General features: G+C 37.3%; 1 protein-coding gene across 1 annotated transcript in view; it reads right to left on the bottom strand.

The window, feature by feature from the left end:
* Positions 1-17,528, bottom strand: part of col27a1a (collagen, type XXVII, alpha 1a) — a 79,861-nt gene that overhangs the window by 7,718 nt on the left and 54,615 nt on the right. The window contains exons 21-46 of the mRNA XM_028026532.1: positions 17,267-17,320; positions 17,100-17,144; positions 15,401-15,454; positions 15,249-15,293; positions 15,082-15,135; positions 14,932-14,985; positions 12,288-12,341; positions 11,638-11,691; positions 7,811-7,864; positions 7,571-7,615; positions 6,956-7,000; positions 6,477-6,530; positions 5,487-5,540; positions 4,104-4,157; positions 3,960-4,013; positions 3,810-3,863; positions 3,595-3,702; positions 3,438-3,491; positions 3,167-3,274; positions 3,000-3,053; positions 2,040-2,093; positions 1,815-1,871; positions 1,338-1,391; positions 1,210-1,263; positions 1,034-1,087; positions 563-616 (exon numbers count right to left, since the gene is read on the bottom strand). Coding sequence (XP_027882333.1) covers positions 563-616; positions 1,034-1,087; positions 1,210-1,263; positions 1,338-1,391; positions 1,815-1,871; positions 2,040-2,093; positions 3,000-3,053; positions 3,167-3,274; positions 3,438-3,491; positions 3,595-3,702; positions 3,810-3,863; positions 3,960-4,013; positions 4,104-4,157; positions 5,487-5,540; positions 6,477-6,530; positions 6,956-7,000; positions 7,571-7,615; positions 7,811-7,864; positions 11,638-11,691; positions 12,288-12,341; positions 14,932-14,985; positions 15,082-15,135; positions 15,249-15,293; positions 15,401-15,454; positions 17,100-17,144; positions 17,267-17,320 — 1,479 coding nt within the window. The remainder of the gene's footprint in view (positions 1-562; positions 617-1,033; positions 1,088-1,209; positions 1,264-1,337; positions 1,392-1,814; positions 1,872-2,039; positions 2,094-2,999; positions 3,054-3,166; positions 3,275-3,437; positions 3,492-3,594; positions 3,703-3,809; positions 3,864-3,959; positions 4,014-4,103; positions 4,158-5,486; positions 5,541-6,476; positions 6,531-6,955; positions 7,001-7,570; positions 7,616-7,810; positions 7,865-11,637; positions 11,692-12,287; positions 12,342-14,931; positions 14,986-15,081; positions 15,136-15,248; positions 15,294-15,400; positions 15,455-17,099; positions 17,145-17,266; positions 17,321-17,528) is intronic.

The raw sequence follows: 17,528 nt of genomic DNA, 5'->3' as shown, positions 1-17,528 counted from the left end.
TTCCTTAAAACACAAAAATTAGCAATTTTTAACATTGTTTTACCTACTTCAACTAAACACATAATGTTTCACTGAAATTAACAAAGTGGGTTTGTTTTTGTAGGAAAGGGATCAGAGAATAGATCCAAAACATAAAAAAATGTCTCATACGTTCAGCTTATTAAAAAATTACTCCTAAAACGTTTTTGATTTAATGTTTTATTATTTCTTGCACTTGAATTTATCTTTATTTTAGTCTGTGCAAATAAAATGGTTGTGAGTCGCTTGTTGTATTTAGCTAAGCATAGTCCATAATAGTGCCGTAATATGCCTTGGAGTAAAAGTTGTTGGATGTCAATGTTCCTGAAATGACAGCAAGTGATGTCATCAATAAAATCTGAATTTTGAATTTGAAATGATGAATTTCTGATGTTGAACTTTAATTTTTTTTATTCTTGGAAAAATGTCTTTCTTTGTTTGGAAGAACTTGTATCAGTGAAAATCCCAGCCTAAAAAAGCTGGCTACAGTCATTAGCTGTAGAAAATTTGAACAGCTTTGTCCTACAAGAAGTCAATGACATACCTCAGTTCCTCTAGCTCCTTTTTGTCCAGGTTGTCCTTTTTTGCCCTTTTCACCCTGGATGAAGAAAAAAAAGACATTTTTAAAATGTGAAACACTTAAATAGTTTTCACTTCTAAATTGTTTTTATTTTTATGAGTGAATCAACATTTTACTTGCTCTTTCTGCCCTCAAGTTTCTAGTTTTGTCAAAGGCATGTTTTATGGTCTTTTCTTTCTTTCTCTTTTTTTCCTTCTTTAACTTGAAACAGATTTAGAAACTTTCAGTTCAACGTAGTTTAGTAGTACGATGTAAACTACATTGTGTGATGTGGTGACTTCACATCTGTTGTCAAATTATTGCCCCAAACCCCCATTGAACAATGTTTATTTTAATGCTATGCTTTTTGATTCACATCCACCAAGTATCAGTTTTTGATTTTGAATTTCTGCAGAGATTTTTCTTTACAGATATCACATTTCTTTACATCCTTACTTGGTCTCCTTTGGCCCCTTTAGGTCCTTTGTATCCACGAGGCCCAGGATGACCCTGCAATCAAAAAAAAAATTTTTTTCGTAAATGAAAGCATACCAAGAAAACCTGCATGAATAGATGTGGTGTTTGTTTTGCATGAACTCTGCTCTGCGTGACATTCAAGTTTGGTCACTCACTGGTTGTCCAGGAGCTCCAGGTCTGCCTCGTTCTCCATCCAAACCAATTTGACCCTTAAGAACATAACATTAAAACTCTTCATCAAAACATCTAAATAACTTGTTTTGAAATAATCTGTCGTTCTTACTTTGTACCCTGAGTCTCCTGATTCACCCCTCTCTCCTCTATCACCTGGAGGTCCCTGATAACACAGAAAATACATATATAACTCCTGAGACCCAGCAATACATTTTTGTCCTCTGTGGAGGACATAGGTTTTTTTGTTCATAACTCTGAAACCATACATGCCACTGTGTTAAATCCTGTTGGTCCTTAGAGAGGACATCCTGGGCCTCAAAATGTGTTCATATTTGCCACAAGAGAGTCCCGATGTCCTCTCCAAAGGACATACTGTAATAAATAAATAAAAACATGTTTTGAAACTTTTTCAATTGTAGTGATGTTTTTTCACTCCAAAGAGTCATGTAGTGGAAAAAAAAAAAAAATTCAAAAACTTTTTTTTTTCTGGGTCTCAGGAGGATAAACAAAAGATTTTCTGATTAAATTGAATTTGTAGAAGAACAGCCAATAGAAATATAAAGAATCAGAGTCATACAGGCCTTACCATGAGACCTGGAGGACCAGGAGGACCTTCCTGCTTCCTGTCATCACCCTGCTCACCCTGAATAGAAACAATTTAAAAGTTGTAAAATCAAACTGGGATGCCTTCGAGACTCTAACTTCTACATCAGGACAAGTTCGGTTAATGCTGAAGTCAGACTGAGCAATTTGTACTTATTACACAGAAAAATTGGAGATCAACATTGTACATAAAGTGAATGAGGTGTACCTTTTCACCTTTTGGTCCTGGACTCCCCATGGGGCCCTGTAGTCCCACATGGCCCTGTGGGAAAGTGACAACAAAAAGTAATGAAATACTACAGTCCCTTATCAAACGATCCACAATCTTCATGCAGTTTATGTACATCTGAACTCTTTATAGAACCAACCTCAACTGCAATTGCAGCAGGAGAATTTGACGGGACCATCATAAGACACGCCTATGTCTGGATCTAAACAGTTCCTCTTTAGTTATATGTGTCTGTTTAGGGTTGTTGTCCTGTTGGAAGGTAAACTTTCATCCCAGACTAAAGATTTTTGCAGAAAGGTTTTCTTTCATCATTTTCCTGTATTCAGCGCCATCTATCCTTCTACTAGCTCAGATCTACTACTCCCCAGAGCATGACTTTGGCACTACAGTAGGGGTATCGTTTTATATGTTTTGCAAGAGTTCAATTTTCATTTCATGTGACTAGAAGAACTTCCTTTACATATTTGCTGTGTTGCCTTCATGACTTGTAATGGACTGTTTTTGTTTTCTTCCCCACAATAACCTTCTCTTTGCAACTTTTCTATAAGAAGAGCCGATTCTTCTCTACCCAACATAGCTAAGTAGAAGATAACCTCTAGGTTAACCATGCAATCTCTTAACCTAAGTTAATCTTTAGCTAGGTTAACCTAGCAAACCTCTAGCTAGAGTAGAATCACTAGAGAGGCCTGGCTAATCTCTAGGTTAACCTTTAGCTAGGTCTTCATAAAACAGCCTTCAGTTGCTGCAGCAGATTTTAGTTTGGGGTATCTCAAAATTATGCTTGTGACAAATTGTGAAAACCATTAATCAATTTCCTTCCACTTTGTGTTGGTCCATCACATAAAATGCCAATAGAATATAATGAGGTTTGTAGTTATAACATGACAGAATTCAAGTTTAATGAATATGTTTGAATATTATGCTAATAATTTCTCTAACCTCATAGCCTAGAAGACCAATTTCACCTTGTTGACCCATTCGGCCCGGAGCTCCCTGCGGCAAGCAAATATGCAGTTAATCACACCATCCATTATAACATCTCAAGTGTATTCAGTTTAAGTAATGGCTGCTTTAAGTGTGTCTTCATCATTACTGTTCTACTTTACCACATGTCCTATAGTCCCTCTGGAACCCTTCGGCCCTACAAATCCTGGCGATCCAGTCTCTCCCACTGTTCCAGTTTCTCCAAGGTGACCCTGCTGACCCTTAGCCCCCTAGACATGCATAAAGCATGATAATTAACTCCAAGGTTTTGAAGCAGATGTTGTTGGTCCCTCTTTTATATATATATATATATATATATATATATATATATATATATATATATATATATATTTGTTGTTACCAAGTGATTTTTAAGTAATTTTATGCTTGTACCTTTAGGCCTGGTTTGCCTCGTTCACCGATTTTACCGGGCTTTCCTTCTGAACCCTTAAGTAAAAACAGTAAAGAAATGAATTGATAAAGCTCAAATGGGTGCTTTATGGTGAAGGTAGTGAATTGTGCATGAATTTCAAGCAGACATATGACTTACCCGGAAGCCAGTGAGTCCAGGACTACCAGGTGGACCTTCCTTTCCCTTAAGTCCAGTTTCACCTTTTTCACCTTTGTCACCCTCCTGACCCATGTCGCCTTTTTCACCCTGATCACATAAATACAAGTGGCTATTTGAATTTTGGCTGATTCTTTAATATATTTTCTCAATAACATAATTATACAGCATTAAGTATTGTGTGCAATTATGTTTACCTTTGCTCCATCAGGACCAGCTGGACCAGCTTCTCCCTCCAGGCCTGGCTCTCCCTGCACACATAAATACATACAAAACTCCAAAGTGAACCAACTCTCCAGCTTTTCAGTAAACCAAGTGGTTTCATAACTCAGTTCAGACAAACTCACCCTCTGTCCTATGAGTCCTTGCTCTCCGATGTTCCCTGATGGTCCAAGCCCCCCCTGAGACCCAGAAACAGCAAATTTTTAGTGTTGATAAAAAGAACCTATATGAAACATTTGGGCATAATTACGATGGTTTAGTTTGCTTGCCTTTTCCCCAGGTTCGCCTGGAAGTCCTGGTTCACCCTCTTTGCCATCAGGACCCTAGAATAGTGTCCATAGTAAAATTATATACCTGATTTAAAATGTTAAGATAGTTTCACTGCATGAAAACAATTCATCAATGTTCCATTATTTACTATCTTAACTGTAGTCAAAATGAAAAAGGATGCATGTCAGCTGCAGTTAATTAGTCTAATAGGGTATATTGCTGATATAATTTTATTAATCCAGCGAAAGAAGCTAAGAATCACATATTTATATTTTACTTGTAATAAAAATGGATGTAAATATATGTATCTGTGCAACTCCTTGAATAAGTTTGTAGACCTCTTAAACATTTTCCAATTTTGTCCTCTCATAAACATTAATGCATAAGACCAACACAACAATGTGGAAAAAAAGTTTTCATAATTTACAATTTTTGTTGTATTTACAGATCAAATCAGATAGTTATGGAGTATTCAGCCCTTTTTGCTTTGATACCACTTTTAAAAGTGTAACTTAAAAGTCAGAGACAACTTTTCGACAAATTTAAAGCAGAGTTAAGTGATTAAACAATATCCACAGCTTTGCCCATGACATGAAGCACTGTTCAACTCATCATCTGACATTGTTAAGAGCATGAAATACCTGAAAACCTACCAAAACACCTAAACTGACAGGCTGGGGAAGAGGAAAATAAATCAAACACAGAAGAGGCCCGTTGTAATTATCTGCAAATTTCCATAGATCAGGTGAAAGAATCTCTTGACAAGACAGATATTAATCATTCTACAAATCTAGCCGCTATGGTGAAGTGGCAATAAGAAAGCAAGTGTTGGAAGAAAGCTGTGGAAAATCCTGCCTCCAATTTGTCCTAAGTTGGTGTGCCCATCATTCTGAACAACCCCGTAATGAAACACGATGATTGCAGCATCATGTTGTGGGAATGCTTTTCTTCAGCAATGATGGGGAACATGGTCAGAGATCATGAGAACAAGAATGGAACTAACTCAACGGCTAATTCTAGAAAGAAACCTGTTAGAAGATGCAAAAGACTTTGGACTTTGGTGGAGATGCACCTTCCAGACATACAACATTCCTGAACATACACCTAGCTAAAGGTTACAGCTTCTTATTGAGAAGCTGAGGCAAGACTTTAAAATAGATTTTCCATCTGACTGATCTTGCAGCTGCAATTAAGGGAAAAAAGTGCTTTTACAAATTATTGACACATAGGTATGGTATACGCATTTCAGATTTTATTCGGAAACACATGTGTGCTCAATTATGTGTTGGTCTGCTACATTGAAGCTCAAGAAAACACATTGACACTTGCGGATGCAATGTGAAAAGTTGAATAGCTTTGCAAGGTGTTGTATATTTGCTTACCTTTGGACCAATTTCTCCTAACAATCCAACAGTCCCAGGTGGTCCGGGGGGTCCCTGCAGAAAATAACATGGTAGCTTGAATGGTCTTTTCGTTAAAGAAATCAGATCTAGTACTATTTGTACAAAAAACAACAACATAAATAAAAAAACAAGCAGAAAATGTATGGATTAAACCTATTTGATAACCTAACCAACATAATAAGCAACTTTTTTATGTTGTTTCATCATAAAATACAATCTCTAAGTGTAAGCTTGTCATGTCTATGATAGTTGATCTATTATAAAAAATTGCTGGGGGAAATAGAGATCATAACTCCCCAGCTGATGTATAAAAATCCAAATAATGAAGATTCACTCAAATTTTCCACATATTCATTCATTTATATTTCAGAAAACAAAGCTCAGAGAAAGGAAACAGAAAGAAGGAAGGAAGAAAGAAAGAAAAAAAGAAATGAAATGTATGGCAAAATGTATTTCCCAAACAGGAAATCTTTATATATCAGCAATCTATTATTGGTAATCACAGGTCGAAATCAAATGTGCAGTGCTTGCCTGAGATTGAATCTTTAAAAACAGTGTTCTGACCTTACATGACAACAAAGGCTGCAGCAATAATTAAAATATTACAAAAGTTATCAGCACAGAAATTTGGAAAATGAACAAATATGGAGGCAATGTCTACTAAAGCTATATTTCCAAAGCTCTTGTTACCTGGAATTTATGCTAAAACCTACAACAAAAAAAGAAAAATGAGTCAACTTTGTGACAGCTTCAGTGGGAATGTCACATAGAAACACATAAATGAGTAATATAATGTTTTAATGTTCATTTCTGTGTTTCACCAGTTCTGATTTACTTCAGATCGAGGGACAAGAGAATTAAACTAAAGTTTTATTTCTTGAAAGAGATGAAGACATGTTTGATGAGCTGGACTGATAATACCACAAAGAGGTTGAGGGCTGGGTCAAGAGTTTATAAGTCTAAACTTACCGGGTCGCCGGCTATTCCCTTGTCCCCTGGGGGTCCAGAAGGCCCTGGGATTCCCTGACAACAAAACAATCTGTGAGTTTAGGAAGATGGCAGTACATCATCTAAAATTAACACAATACTTGCCAAGAAACACAAGTTGTTTACACAAAGTCCTTTTTTTAGCAGGTATACAAAAGCATTATGAACCAGATTTTAGAAAGTTTCTTCTTCTTTTGGCTTTCAAAGCAGATATTACCATATTCATGGCATCCGTCTCAGCTACACCAACCCTCTGCCAATTCTCCTTCACTACATCCATGAGTCCAATAAATCCACCACTCCTCTACATACAGTATGTGTGAACCATTTCAGCCTTGCATCTCTAACTTATGTGCTAACTTATCAATGTATTGAACAACTTGTTTATTTTCAGTGATCTATGTCACAGAAAAAAAAACCAGCAACAACAACAACAACAAAAAACAAAACATTGATCTTACTGGAAAACCTTTTGGCCCAGTGTCTCCCGGCTCTCCGATCTTTCCCTGTGAGGACATAAAGGATTGCAAGACAGGATTAACAAAAGTCAATTGTGGAAAACTAGAGCTGGTTAAAATCAAACCTGTTGTAAAAATATTTGTCTTTTATCTTGACTAAACATATTAATGAAATGAGGGAATTAAAATGATTAATTTGACTTGTGTCTGACAGATATTAGAAGTGTTACTAAAAAATAATAGATAACATTATATTTACTTCCACTTAGTATTAAAACAACAAAACATTTTCAAAGGGTTGAATACTTTTGAATGGAATTTTATGGATGGCCAAATCCGATAAATGAGCATACAATAAAAATGGCGTAATGTTCTGTGGTCACATATGTAAGTCTAGTAATAAACTCTACAAAAAAAAAAAAAAAAAAAAACAACAAAAAACTATGAGAAAATAAAAAGTGATTCTTTTTCATATTTTAGTCTAGATCTCAACCTTGCTGGTTCAAAGCAGAGGTTCTTTGAGAACATAGTAGGCAAAAAAAAAAAAACACACCAAAAAAAACCCCAAAACACATCTGACATAGAAAGTAAAAGTAGAACGGTGTTTAGGAGCGTCACCTGTGATCCTGGGAAACCTATTTTTCCTGGAGGACCATCAGAACCCTTCGGTGAAGAGAAAAGATAAGATAATCAGTGTCAGGTTCATTGTATATGTACTGTTCCTCAGATAAAACGGAAGACAAGTGCAGTTCGCCACCAATTCTTTTTTAAGTGTTTGTCTTTGAAAAAAATATGTAATTGTTATGTTCATACAGTTCAACTGTATAATTTTTATTGAGTACATGCCACCACTCTTACCTTCTTGCCCTCTGACCCCATCTCTCCTGTTGGACCATCAGGCCCCATTGCTCCCTGACAAAACAAGACATGTGTCACTTCACCAATAGAGGTCACTGTAGCACCACCAGACAAAACCACCAGCATGTCCTCATGTGAGGGTCGCAATATCTGTAAACTGCACTGCTGCAAAAAAATAAAAATAAAAATACATAAACATACATATGTAAAAATATATGTATGCAGAGTCTTGATATACTAAAAGGTGGCTGGCCTTTCTAGTAGTGAAACTCAATGACCTTATCCTAACATTGATTTTACCAATGGATTCAGGGTAATAGAGTTTAAACGTAAATACACAAACGATCAACACAGATCAACTGTTTATCTTACATGAGTGAAACCTTCAAACATAATTAATCCAAACTGCTGCAAACTCCTGCTAGTCCAGTGACCAATAAAAACAAATATAAGTCAGGGCAGTGTTCCAATACACTTCATCTGCTTTGCACCTGCATCCAGTCAAATTTCATAGCTTTACTCTGGAAAATGCAGCATTACCGACATAGCGATGCTCACTAATTAACAGTGAATACATTAAAAATCTCTATCAATCTCCTGGTTGTTGGTTGTTATACAAGTAGTTTGTTTTCATGGCAAGTTTCTCAGGACATCACACTGAAGGAGGCCTTGTTGTTTGACTGATTGATGACCAGGCGCAGTGGGAGTCTGGCCCAGAGGCAATAACAATAGCTGAAGTGCTATAAGCCTATTATACATAGAGCTGGATGGCCACTGCTCATTAACATTCCTGTCTGGGGTTCTTGCTTCCTGCTGGTTCCGTTTACATTGGCTGATTAGCTGATCAGTAGGGAAAATATTCCCCCCTCCACTTCCAGTCAAATAATTAACAAAAAGAAACAAGCTACATCCAGTAACTTTAATGTACCGTGGACTCAAGACTCTTTTCTGACTAACAAAAATGGCAGACAAAATGAATACCAAAAGCATGAATTCAACCAGTTGAATTTAAACCAGCTCAGAAGCAACCACAAACTGCTGAGCAGTAGGAATAATGCTCTGCAACATGGTACACATTAACTCTGGATTTGTTCCTTAGATAGCCAGAGAAATCATTTGTTCCAGATATTTTAAAATGCAAATATTGGATACAGAGTTGGATGTGTAATACTTGGGACTCTCATTTAATAATGTTAAGTAGTTTTTAAGCACACAGATATAATGCAATCCCAGAACTTTTCCACATGTTGGAACATTAAGACCACAAATGTTAACATACTTCATTGGGATTTTATGTCAGAGATTACCACAAAAGGGTGATAATTGTGTTGTGGAAGGAAAATATGTATTATTAATATTTTTGTTGTTGTAAAAAGCATCAAAGTGTAATATGCATTTATATTCAGCCACTTTTTCAGTCAATTTTGCCATTCGTTGCTATTAAATCTATAAGTTATTTGCAATAAGCCTCTATCAGCTTTTCACATCTACTGTAGAAACTAAAAGTTGTCATTTCTACTCAGGTAAAAGAACTGAGACTGGAGAGAGAACTGGTGTGAACAGACATATACATTTTCCAAGTCTTGATTCTCAATGGAATTTAGGTCTGAACTTTGTCCAGGATATTCTAACACATGAAAATGATTTGATCCTCAACCATTTCATTGTTGCTCTGGCTTTCTGTCGCTCTTCAGCTGGAAGCTGAATCTTCACTCTAGTCTCCAGTGTTTTGTGTCAATCTGACCTGAACACTTTCTGCCACATGTTTTCCGGGTCCTCTGGTTTGTGACAAACTATAAACAGAACTTCTTGTGCTTTTCTTTGCCTTTCTTCTTCACAGGAATGACTTGCGGAGTGAACGACTGTATAACCTCATCCTGTCTTAATCCCCTAAACAATTTCATCTCTGACCTGTCTTGTGTGTTCCTTTCCACTTATGTGGTTTGTTGTAAAAAAAAAAACCCAACAAACTCTTAGACCTTCACAAAACTACTGGACATATACTGAGAATAAAGTTAGCAACACTTCCAAATTATGGGACTCTAGGAAAGTTGAACTGAATTTATTCAGTGTAAAGGAAGTTGAATAAAACTGTACCTTACATGTTTGAGGTATTTTTTGGTAAAATGTTGGAAAACCATTAATCATTTTTGCTCATTTCACATTATGCAACAATTTGTGCAAGTCTCTCACACAGAACCTTAACACAGCATTATGAAGCCTGTGGTTGTAACATGACAATATGAAGGTACTTAGATCGGTGAGTGAAAATAAAGACAGCATAGGATCCAACTTTTTTATGTTCTGAAGCCATCCTGCAGACATTTTCACATTATTCAGCATTCCAATTGAGTTGAGTAGAGGCAGATGTTTTTCTGTCCCTATTATGTTCTACATTGAGCTTTACAAGTAAAAGAGGTATAGTGTATATACAGTACAACAATTTTTTTTTAACTGTACCCAGTCTTATCATATATCTTCTTATAAGTCGTTTCAGCTTTATTTTTAAGCTGCTGTGGAGTGTTACTTTCAAAAAGAAAAAGATTCTTTTTCAGTAACTTGTTTCTTGCTGTGATGAAATGTTTTGTGTAGGTAAATGAATCATTCAGCTTTCTAATCTTGGACAAAGCAGGCGAACCTGCTGACATTAGCACTAACCAAAAACACATACTGGAGTGAGAGTATGCCCAGGCCAACCACAGCAAGGCCAGTGTTCCATAACAAAAAAAAAAAAAACTCAGGGTTATTTTCTCCTCCTCACATGGTTAACAGGAAAAAAAGTTGTCTAAACTTAGAACTAAAATTCTTAGATTACATAAGCACAGGATTAAGATGTTTTGGCTGACTTAATCTTCTTTGCCTTGAAAACAGAGAACAAACATGACTATATTAAAGCCACTGTCTCCAATATTTAAAAGTATTATTGGTGCATAAGCTTTGAAAGCAAGGTATTCTTTTTATTTTTGTTTTTTAAGAAATGAATGTAATCATGGTTGGCTGCAGGCGTGTATTCATTTCAGACTGTCTATCTATCTTTAACAGAGAAAAAAAATGCCAGAACGAAACTGATCATCAACCTGGACACACCACACCCACAGTTGGATATGGTCATCATCATTGTCATGTGTGGACGATTATCTTTAGTGCTGACATAGAAGATGGTCAGAATTGTTACAAAAAAATGGATGGAGCTACAATCAGGGTAACTCTCCAGGAAAACTTCTTAAAGGATTGAAAACTCTTCAAATCAAACTTAAATCTGATTGAGAATCTGTGACAAGAAAGATGACATGCTCACACTCCAATGCTACTGAGCTTAGGGTGTTTTGCAAATAGAGGGCATTTAAAAAAAATCTATTTTAATGTGCTGTTTTATGCAAACCAAAAGGCTTGCGGACGTGGCTGCATGTAAAAGTAGTTCAACAAAGTACTGACTCAGGGGAGCTGAGTCAAATATATAAAATGTATGGCATGCCACATTTTTTATTTTATTTTTATTTGTTAAAAATGTAAATACATGTATCCTTTTGCAGTGACTTAACAATGATGTACTACTATTTATTAATCCATCACATATTTATGTGATGCAAAATCAGCCTGCAAAACTGATTTAAGTTTGCTAATGCAAAGTGAAGCAATGTCTCTGAGGAAGCTTAATGTCACCTCACTGGGTTCCTGATGTTATCTAGTAGTGCAGAAGTTGCTGTTTATTCCTCTCATAAACATACATCAGAATATTTACACACTTGCTTCAGCCAACCTGGCTGATGCTGGGACGCCTTCACAGCAGATCAGCGATTAAAGCTTGTGTCAACCTGCTAGCTTACCCGCAAGCCTTTGGGTCCTCTGGTGCCGGCTGGCCCACTTGCTCCGGCAGGGCCCTAATGAACAAAAGACAAAAAAGGGAAAAGAGATGGGGTAGAAAAAGAGAAAAAAGGATGGAAAGATAAAACAAAGGTTTACACTGACAGACCAGAGGGCCCCCTGGCTATTGACCCCAGGGAGGGAGCAGCCTGACCTCGGGAACACAGTACAGGGTTTGTTGTTAGATCTGTCACTCACACCAATTAAAGAGCCCGCTCAGGAATCCTGTCCTGCTGCCCCCAAAGTTCCATGTTTATGTTTGTTTTGGTGGCTCAGTGGCCCCCACTTTGAACCGGGGCAGGGCCTGCTCTAAGCCAAGCAAGGGCCACGGTAGAGACACACCTCAGGGACGAGGGGGGCTGGCAGCAGCTTGTAATTGGTTATAGGTGTTGGGTTTATGACTGACAGGCGGATAATGCGCATTCAGCGGGAGGCTGTCAAAGTTCATAATGCTCAGGAAAGCTCTGCAGCATATTGGGAATACTAGCCCTACAGAATGAGATGGTCTACAGTTGCTAAACTTATAGTTCTAGTAAAAAGAGCATTCAGTGATTTTTTTTTTTGAGTGCAAAATAAAAAAAAAAGGAGGAGGGGAAAAAAAGTGATGACTTACTGGTCTTCCTGGTGGTCCAGGAGGTCCAGTCTCACCTGGCGTCCCTGGGTGACCCTGTTGTGTATGCACAAATGCACAAAGGACATAAAATCCAACTTTAAATTACAAAAGAAAATGATACAAAGGAGCTTTTATGATTTATTAACAACACATATTGCTAATTCTGCAGCTCTTGCAGTGACTGGAAAGAAGTTTCTCCAGAGTTAATTCTCCAACTTGGAATTAATTACAGACGTGTTCACATTAATTTGGTGTAAATCAACTAGACTGTGCAGAGTTTTCTTAGAAGGAATATATCGACTTTCTTGCTGGAGTAAGACTCTGTGCTTGAAAACAGATTTAATGCTCAAATAGAGAAAATCAGAGAGGCCGGAGGACAGCTTGAAGAGCTGATTTTATATAAGAAAACATGCCACTTCTGGCTCCTTTTTTCTCTTGCTTCTTTTCTTTTTTCTTTATTTTATTGGACTCGATTTACTAGCCAGCCCATTTGTAAAAGTCGAACGGAATAATGGGGAATGTTTTGGTCAGACTCCCCAGAACATCTGAGAACAATAAAATCCATTCAGTCTGCTGGCCTTGCAGCGTAGTAGGCACCTCTGACGTCATGAGCCCACAGAAATAAAACCTTGACCCTTACAGTAAGAGCTTTCTGTTAGCAGCTTCTCTCATTTTTAGTGATGCCTTCTTTTTTCCAAAGGGTCTGTTTCTGCTTTGGAGATGAGGAAGAGAGCCAACAGAGAACTTCCTTTAAAGTGAGAATGTGTATGAGTGGTAATGTCCTCAGGGGAAATCCAGCTGGCTCTGAGCCAACAGCAGTGATAACTAAATCTTCCTCCTCTCCAAACAGTCATATACACTGAGTGGTCCATAAAAGAAAAAAAAAAGCGAAACATTAAAGTAGCCATTTTTCTGTATTTGAAAGTAGATCGTATAGGTTTATTTTTTTGACCAACTTGGAGCTTTGTCAAAGAAAACATCTCAACTATGCCTCACACGTGTCTAGACTGAATAAACAGTTGTAGCTGTTGAAACAAAAGGGAAGTGTGTGCAGTAAGAAACCTAAAAATAAATGAACTCACAAAGGTGATACTAATTTATGTGCTTTTTTTGGCTGCTTGTGGTGGAAAACTAACACAGCGCATCGCCCTGAACAAGGTAGACTTGGCGATGGCAGCAACAGGCTGCAGGGTTGCTTATTTTCTTCCCAGCTTCCCACTTAATAAGAGTTGATGGGAAAATGGATTGAGCAAAGGTACAGAGCAATTCTGGAAAATAATCTGTCAGAAGTGGCACAAGACATGACACAGGGAGAGGTTCACCTTCAGACACTACAAAATGATTTAAAAGACATTTGTGTATTCATGTCAGATTCAAATTGAATTGAGAATTTGTGAAAAGATTTGAAGATAATTCTTCCCATCCTGATATATTCTACACAAAAGAATGTCCCAAAATGCTGGTTTCTGGATGTACAAGGTTAAAATACCAATACTCAAAAGGTTCTGCTGCTGAATTTGCAGCAAAATGTTTTGTTTTTTTTTCGTTGCAAAGTGGGGCTGGACACAAATGAATGCAGACACAATTATGCACCACTTTCTGTTTGTCTATCACACACAGTCTCCCCCAAATTAGTAATAATAATAAAAAAAGTTTGTGGTTGTAATGAAAACATTTTTAAAAATGAATAAGGAGTGTGGATCTTTTTGCAAGAGAAAATATGGAAAAATTCAAGGATTTTCAAACGTTTCACGTACAGTCACAGAATTAGAAACAAAAAAGCCCTGAGAATTCACAAATAATCTCGAGGAAAAGAAGTGTTTATAGCCCCAACAGTCATCATAAAGGATCATGTCCTGCAGAACTAGGGACTATGCCAATACTCCTGCAGGATTATTCTTTTTTTTTTTTCATTCTTTTATTTTTTTGGAAGATCTTTTTGGCATTTAGGATGATTTAAAACTTTCCGTGGTAATAAGATCCCAATAGCAAAATAAATCATTGTATGGGTTCTATTGGAATAACCACCCCTTTGTTTGAGCCAGTATTACACCATTTACAACTATATGGCCATATGGCCAAAGAAGTCTAGTTGCCCTAATAACAGTAAAGACCCAAATAACTCAAACAGTGATGTGCCTTTGCTCTCCTTGTTGACCTAACTTGTTCTCAGCATATGCCTTTGGGAAAGTAAGGAAACCTTTTTGCACTTGGATTATCATAAACTAGCTTAGATCTTCCTTCCAAGTGGGGAAAAACTTATGAATTTAGTTTTTTAAACAAGCATTAAAACATTGTGGCAAAACAAAGCCATTAATTGATAAAGCTCACTTTAGTGGACAGATAATTAACACAAAGTTTGTGACTGACTGCTGGCCATGTGAATTTGAAGAAATATGGGGGTTAGTTATGACAGCTGCCCAGTAGGTGGCAGTGTAGGGAGTTACACTTCAGATTCAGAAGGCCAAGATGAAGAGCTGTGTCCTTTCACAACCCTTGTAATGCAAAGCGTATCATGAAACATTGTGATCTTTACTGATGAACCACCTTATATCTATATTCATGTATAAGTTTATGATTGAACATTCTCAGCTATTTAGTGGTATTTGTGAGTTAAATTTAATTTTCTGTTTGTTTTTCTTACCGTTGATCCTTTTACTCCGGGTGGTCCGGGAAGGCCCATTTCTCCCCGGTCTCCCTAAAATGCACAAGCATAAAATTTTGTTTCAAGTTAAGGGTGCATTTAGAAATAAATTAATCAATTTGTTTTAATTTCCTTTTTTATTGGTCTTACCTTCTCTCCTGCCAGTCCTGCCTCTCCCACAGGTCCGATGAAACCCACCAATCCCTGAAATGTAAAAACTCAGCATTGGATGGATGAATGGAAAGAGTTTCCTGGATAAGTGGCTGGGGGGGGAACCATCATTCAACACAGGAAGGAGCAATGTCAGGAATTCTTACTCGTTCTCCCATGGACCCAACTTTTCCTGGGACACCGGCTTCTCCCTGCAGATGCAAATCCACTGTCATTCATTGAGTTATTATGAAATATGCATCACTTCTGTATTTTTGGAAACTGGAAAAGAATGGTAGATGAGTTTGAGTTTATTCACCTTCACTCCCTCCGGGCCAACCTTCCCAGGAAATCCTTTTCTTCCCATTCTACCCTGAAAAAAAAGAAGAAGAAAAAAGAGCCATACAATAACTAACAGTGAGGAACAGACATTCACCGAGAAGTGAACGCATCGTTAACATTCATCACAAACTCTCTGCGAATGGACAGGGTCTGTTTACGAGATGGCCAGTTTAAAGAGAGATCAGTGGAAAATCTCCAGGGTGCAGGCTGATGACATAGGCAGGTAATGCTGACAGGACATTTAGGCAGGCTGCAAAAGTGTTCAGTGACTGAAAACTGTGTCTTTTTTTTATGAACCAGCAATACCTCTAGGTCAGAAATGTCTCAGCCAAACTCCGTGAGACTGAGTGACTCAGTATTTCCAAAGTTTAGCTCACATAGGTTGGCAGCCGTTTTTAAATAGTTCAATCTTACACTTTATTTCACTCAAACAGCCAATAAAAGTCAATTTAGGTTGCAATATGAGGATGAATAGGTGCTCTCTTGGACTTGTGACTTCCTGTTACTTGATTTATATTCATGTCTACAATTTTATGACCAAACTGATAAAAAAAATAATAATAATGAAAAAAAAGGTGCAGTGCCAAGAGGGAATGCAAGAAGCATCATATAAAAATGCACAGTCGCTGGAAAAAAAGGAAGGTAAGGATGAAGAATCATTCCTGTTAAATCAGTGAATGTACAGGTCTACTCGCGGCACCTGGCCAGACATAAATCACAGCTCCCGCAGGAGCCAAACACTACTTCCCCTCGGACAGAAGACAAGAAACCGAGTCAGATTATGAGACAAGCAGGTGGGCGGAAAGTGAGCAAGTGAGGGGGGAGTCAGACTGACAGAAAGTGCAGAGAAAGAAAGAAAGATTCACATGTTATATCTGGGATAATAATTAAGTCAGAAAACTAAATTGGAAACATATATAACAGAGTATGTGTTTTCATCAGTTAATAAAATGTCTGAAAGAAAAATACAGTAAAAACCTATATTTGCTATTTCCATTTTCCAGTGTTTTTATATTAGCCATAAATCTGAGTCATCTCTGAACATGGTGATGAACGCTATCACCCCCTGGCGGGCAAAATGAAGGACTACACATGTTGTAATAGAGACTTGCAGCGGTCTCAATAAAACGGCAAACACGCAATTTCTTTTATTTGTCCTGAGAGACGGAGAGAGAGAGAGAGAGAAAAAACTGTTTTTAATCACGTTATTACAGTCTATGATTAAAAAAGAGGTACAATAAACGTTTGCGTGCACAATTAAATATGAGTACTAAAACTGAACTGCATTTATTAAAGGCTGCTGAGGCATGGCATTGTTACTGACCAATTTATTGATTTCCCAGCAATGTTACTATTAATGTAGTAACTTTCCTTTTAAAATGACTTAATGCAGGCATTGATGAACAAGCAACACACGAGGACAAAGATTTCGTTAACAAAACTACAGTAGAAGTCATGTCTGTAATATAGGACAAAACGATTTTATATAATCCCTACAGACAAATTATTTATTGTAGGTATTTGCAATTAATAAAAAAAAGGAAATCAGTATGTTAATCTTATGTATTAATTTGTAAGAAATAACCAGATTTGAGGAGATTAAAGTGTTAGCACTTATCACATCTATTGTAACTTTGTACAATCCAAAAAATACACAGATGAATTTATTATCTCACCTCAAGTCCTGATGGTCCTGGTGGCCCGATCGGACCCTCGTCTCCCTGGAAACAAAGAATACAGATCTCAGCACATCTTATGTTTTTGGGATATCAAATGTCGCATAGCTGGTGCCATGAAATGTTAATGTCTTCCCTTGATGTTGGGTAGCTTCGGTCAGAATTACCTCTAGGCCAGGAATCCCTCGGGGCCCCGGTAAACCTCGGTCTCCTATTTTTCCCTTGATTGGGGGAAAAAAAATGCAGTTGTAGTCAATGCTGGGGTGTAAATTTGGGTTTTAACACACAAGTTTCCAGCCAACGTACCCTAATTCTTAAAAAGTTGATTTCTACTGAGTTTAACATTAGTAGAAATCCCTGCTGTGCCTCCACAAGGATGGAGGGCAACTGCCATGTTCTGATTCGTGCTTTAAGTCATGATTGTTGAAA

This window comes from Xiphophorus couchianus, chromosome 8 (assembly GCF_001444195.1).
Source record: "Xiphophorus couchianus chromosome 8, X_couchianus-1.0, whole genome shotgun sequence".
Classification (NCBI taxonomy): Eukaryota; Metazoa; Chordata; class Actinopteri; order Cyprinodontiformes; family Poeciliidae; genus Xiphophorus; species Xiphophorus couchianus.
The sequence above is the reverse complement of the archived record's forward strand: the minus strand, read 5'-3'. Positions and strand labels throughout refer to the sequence as shown.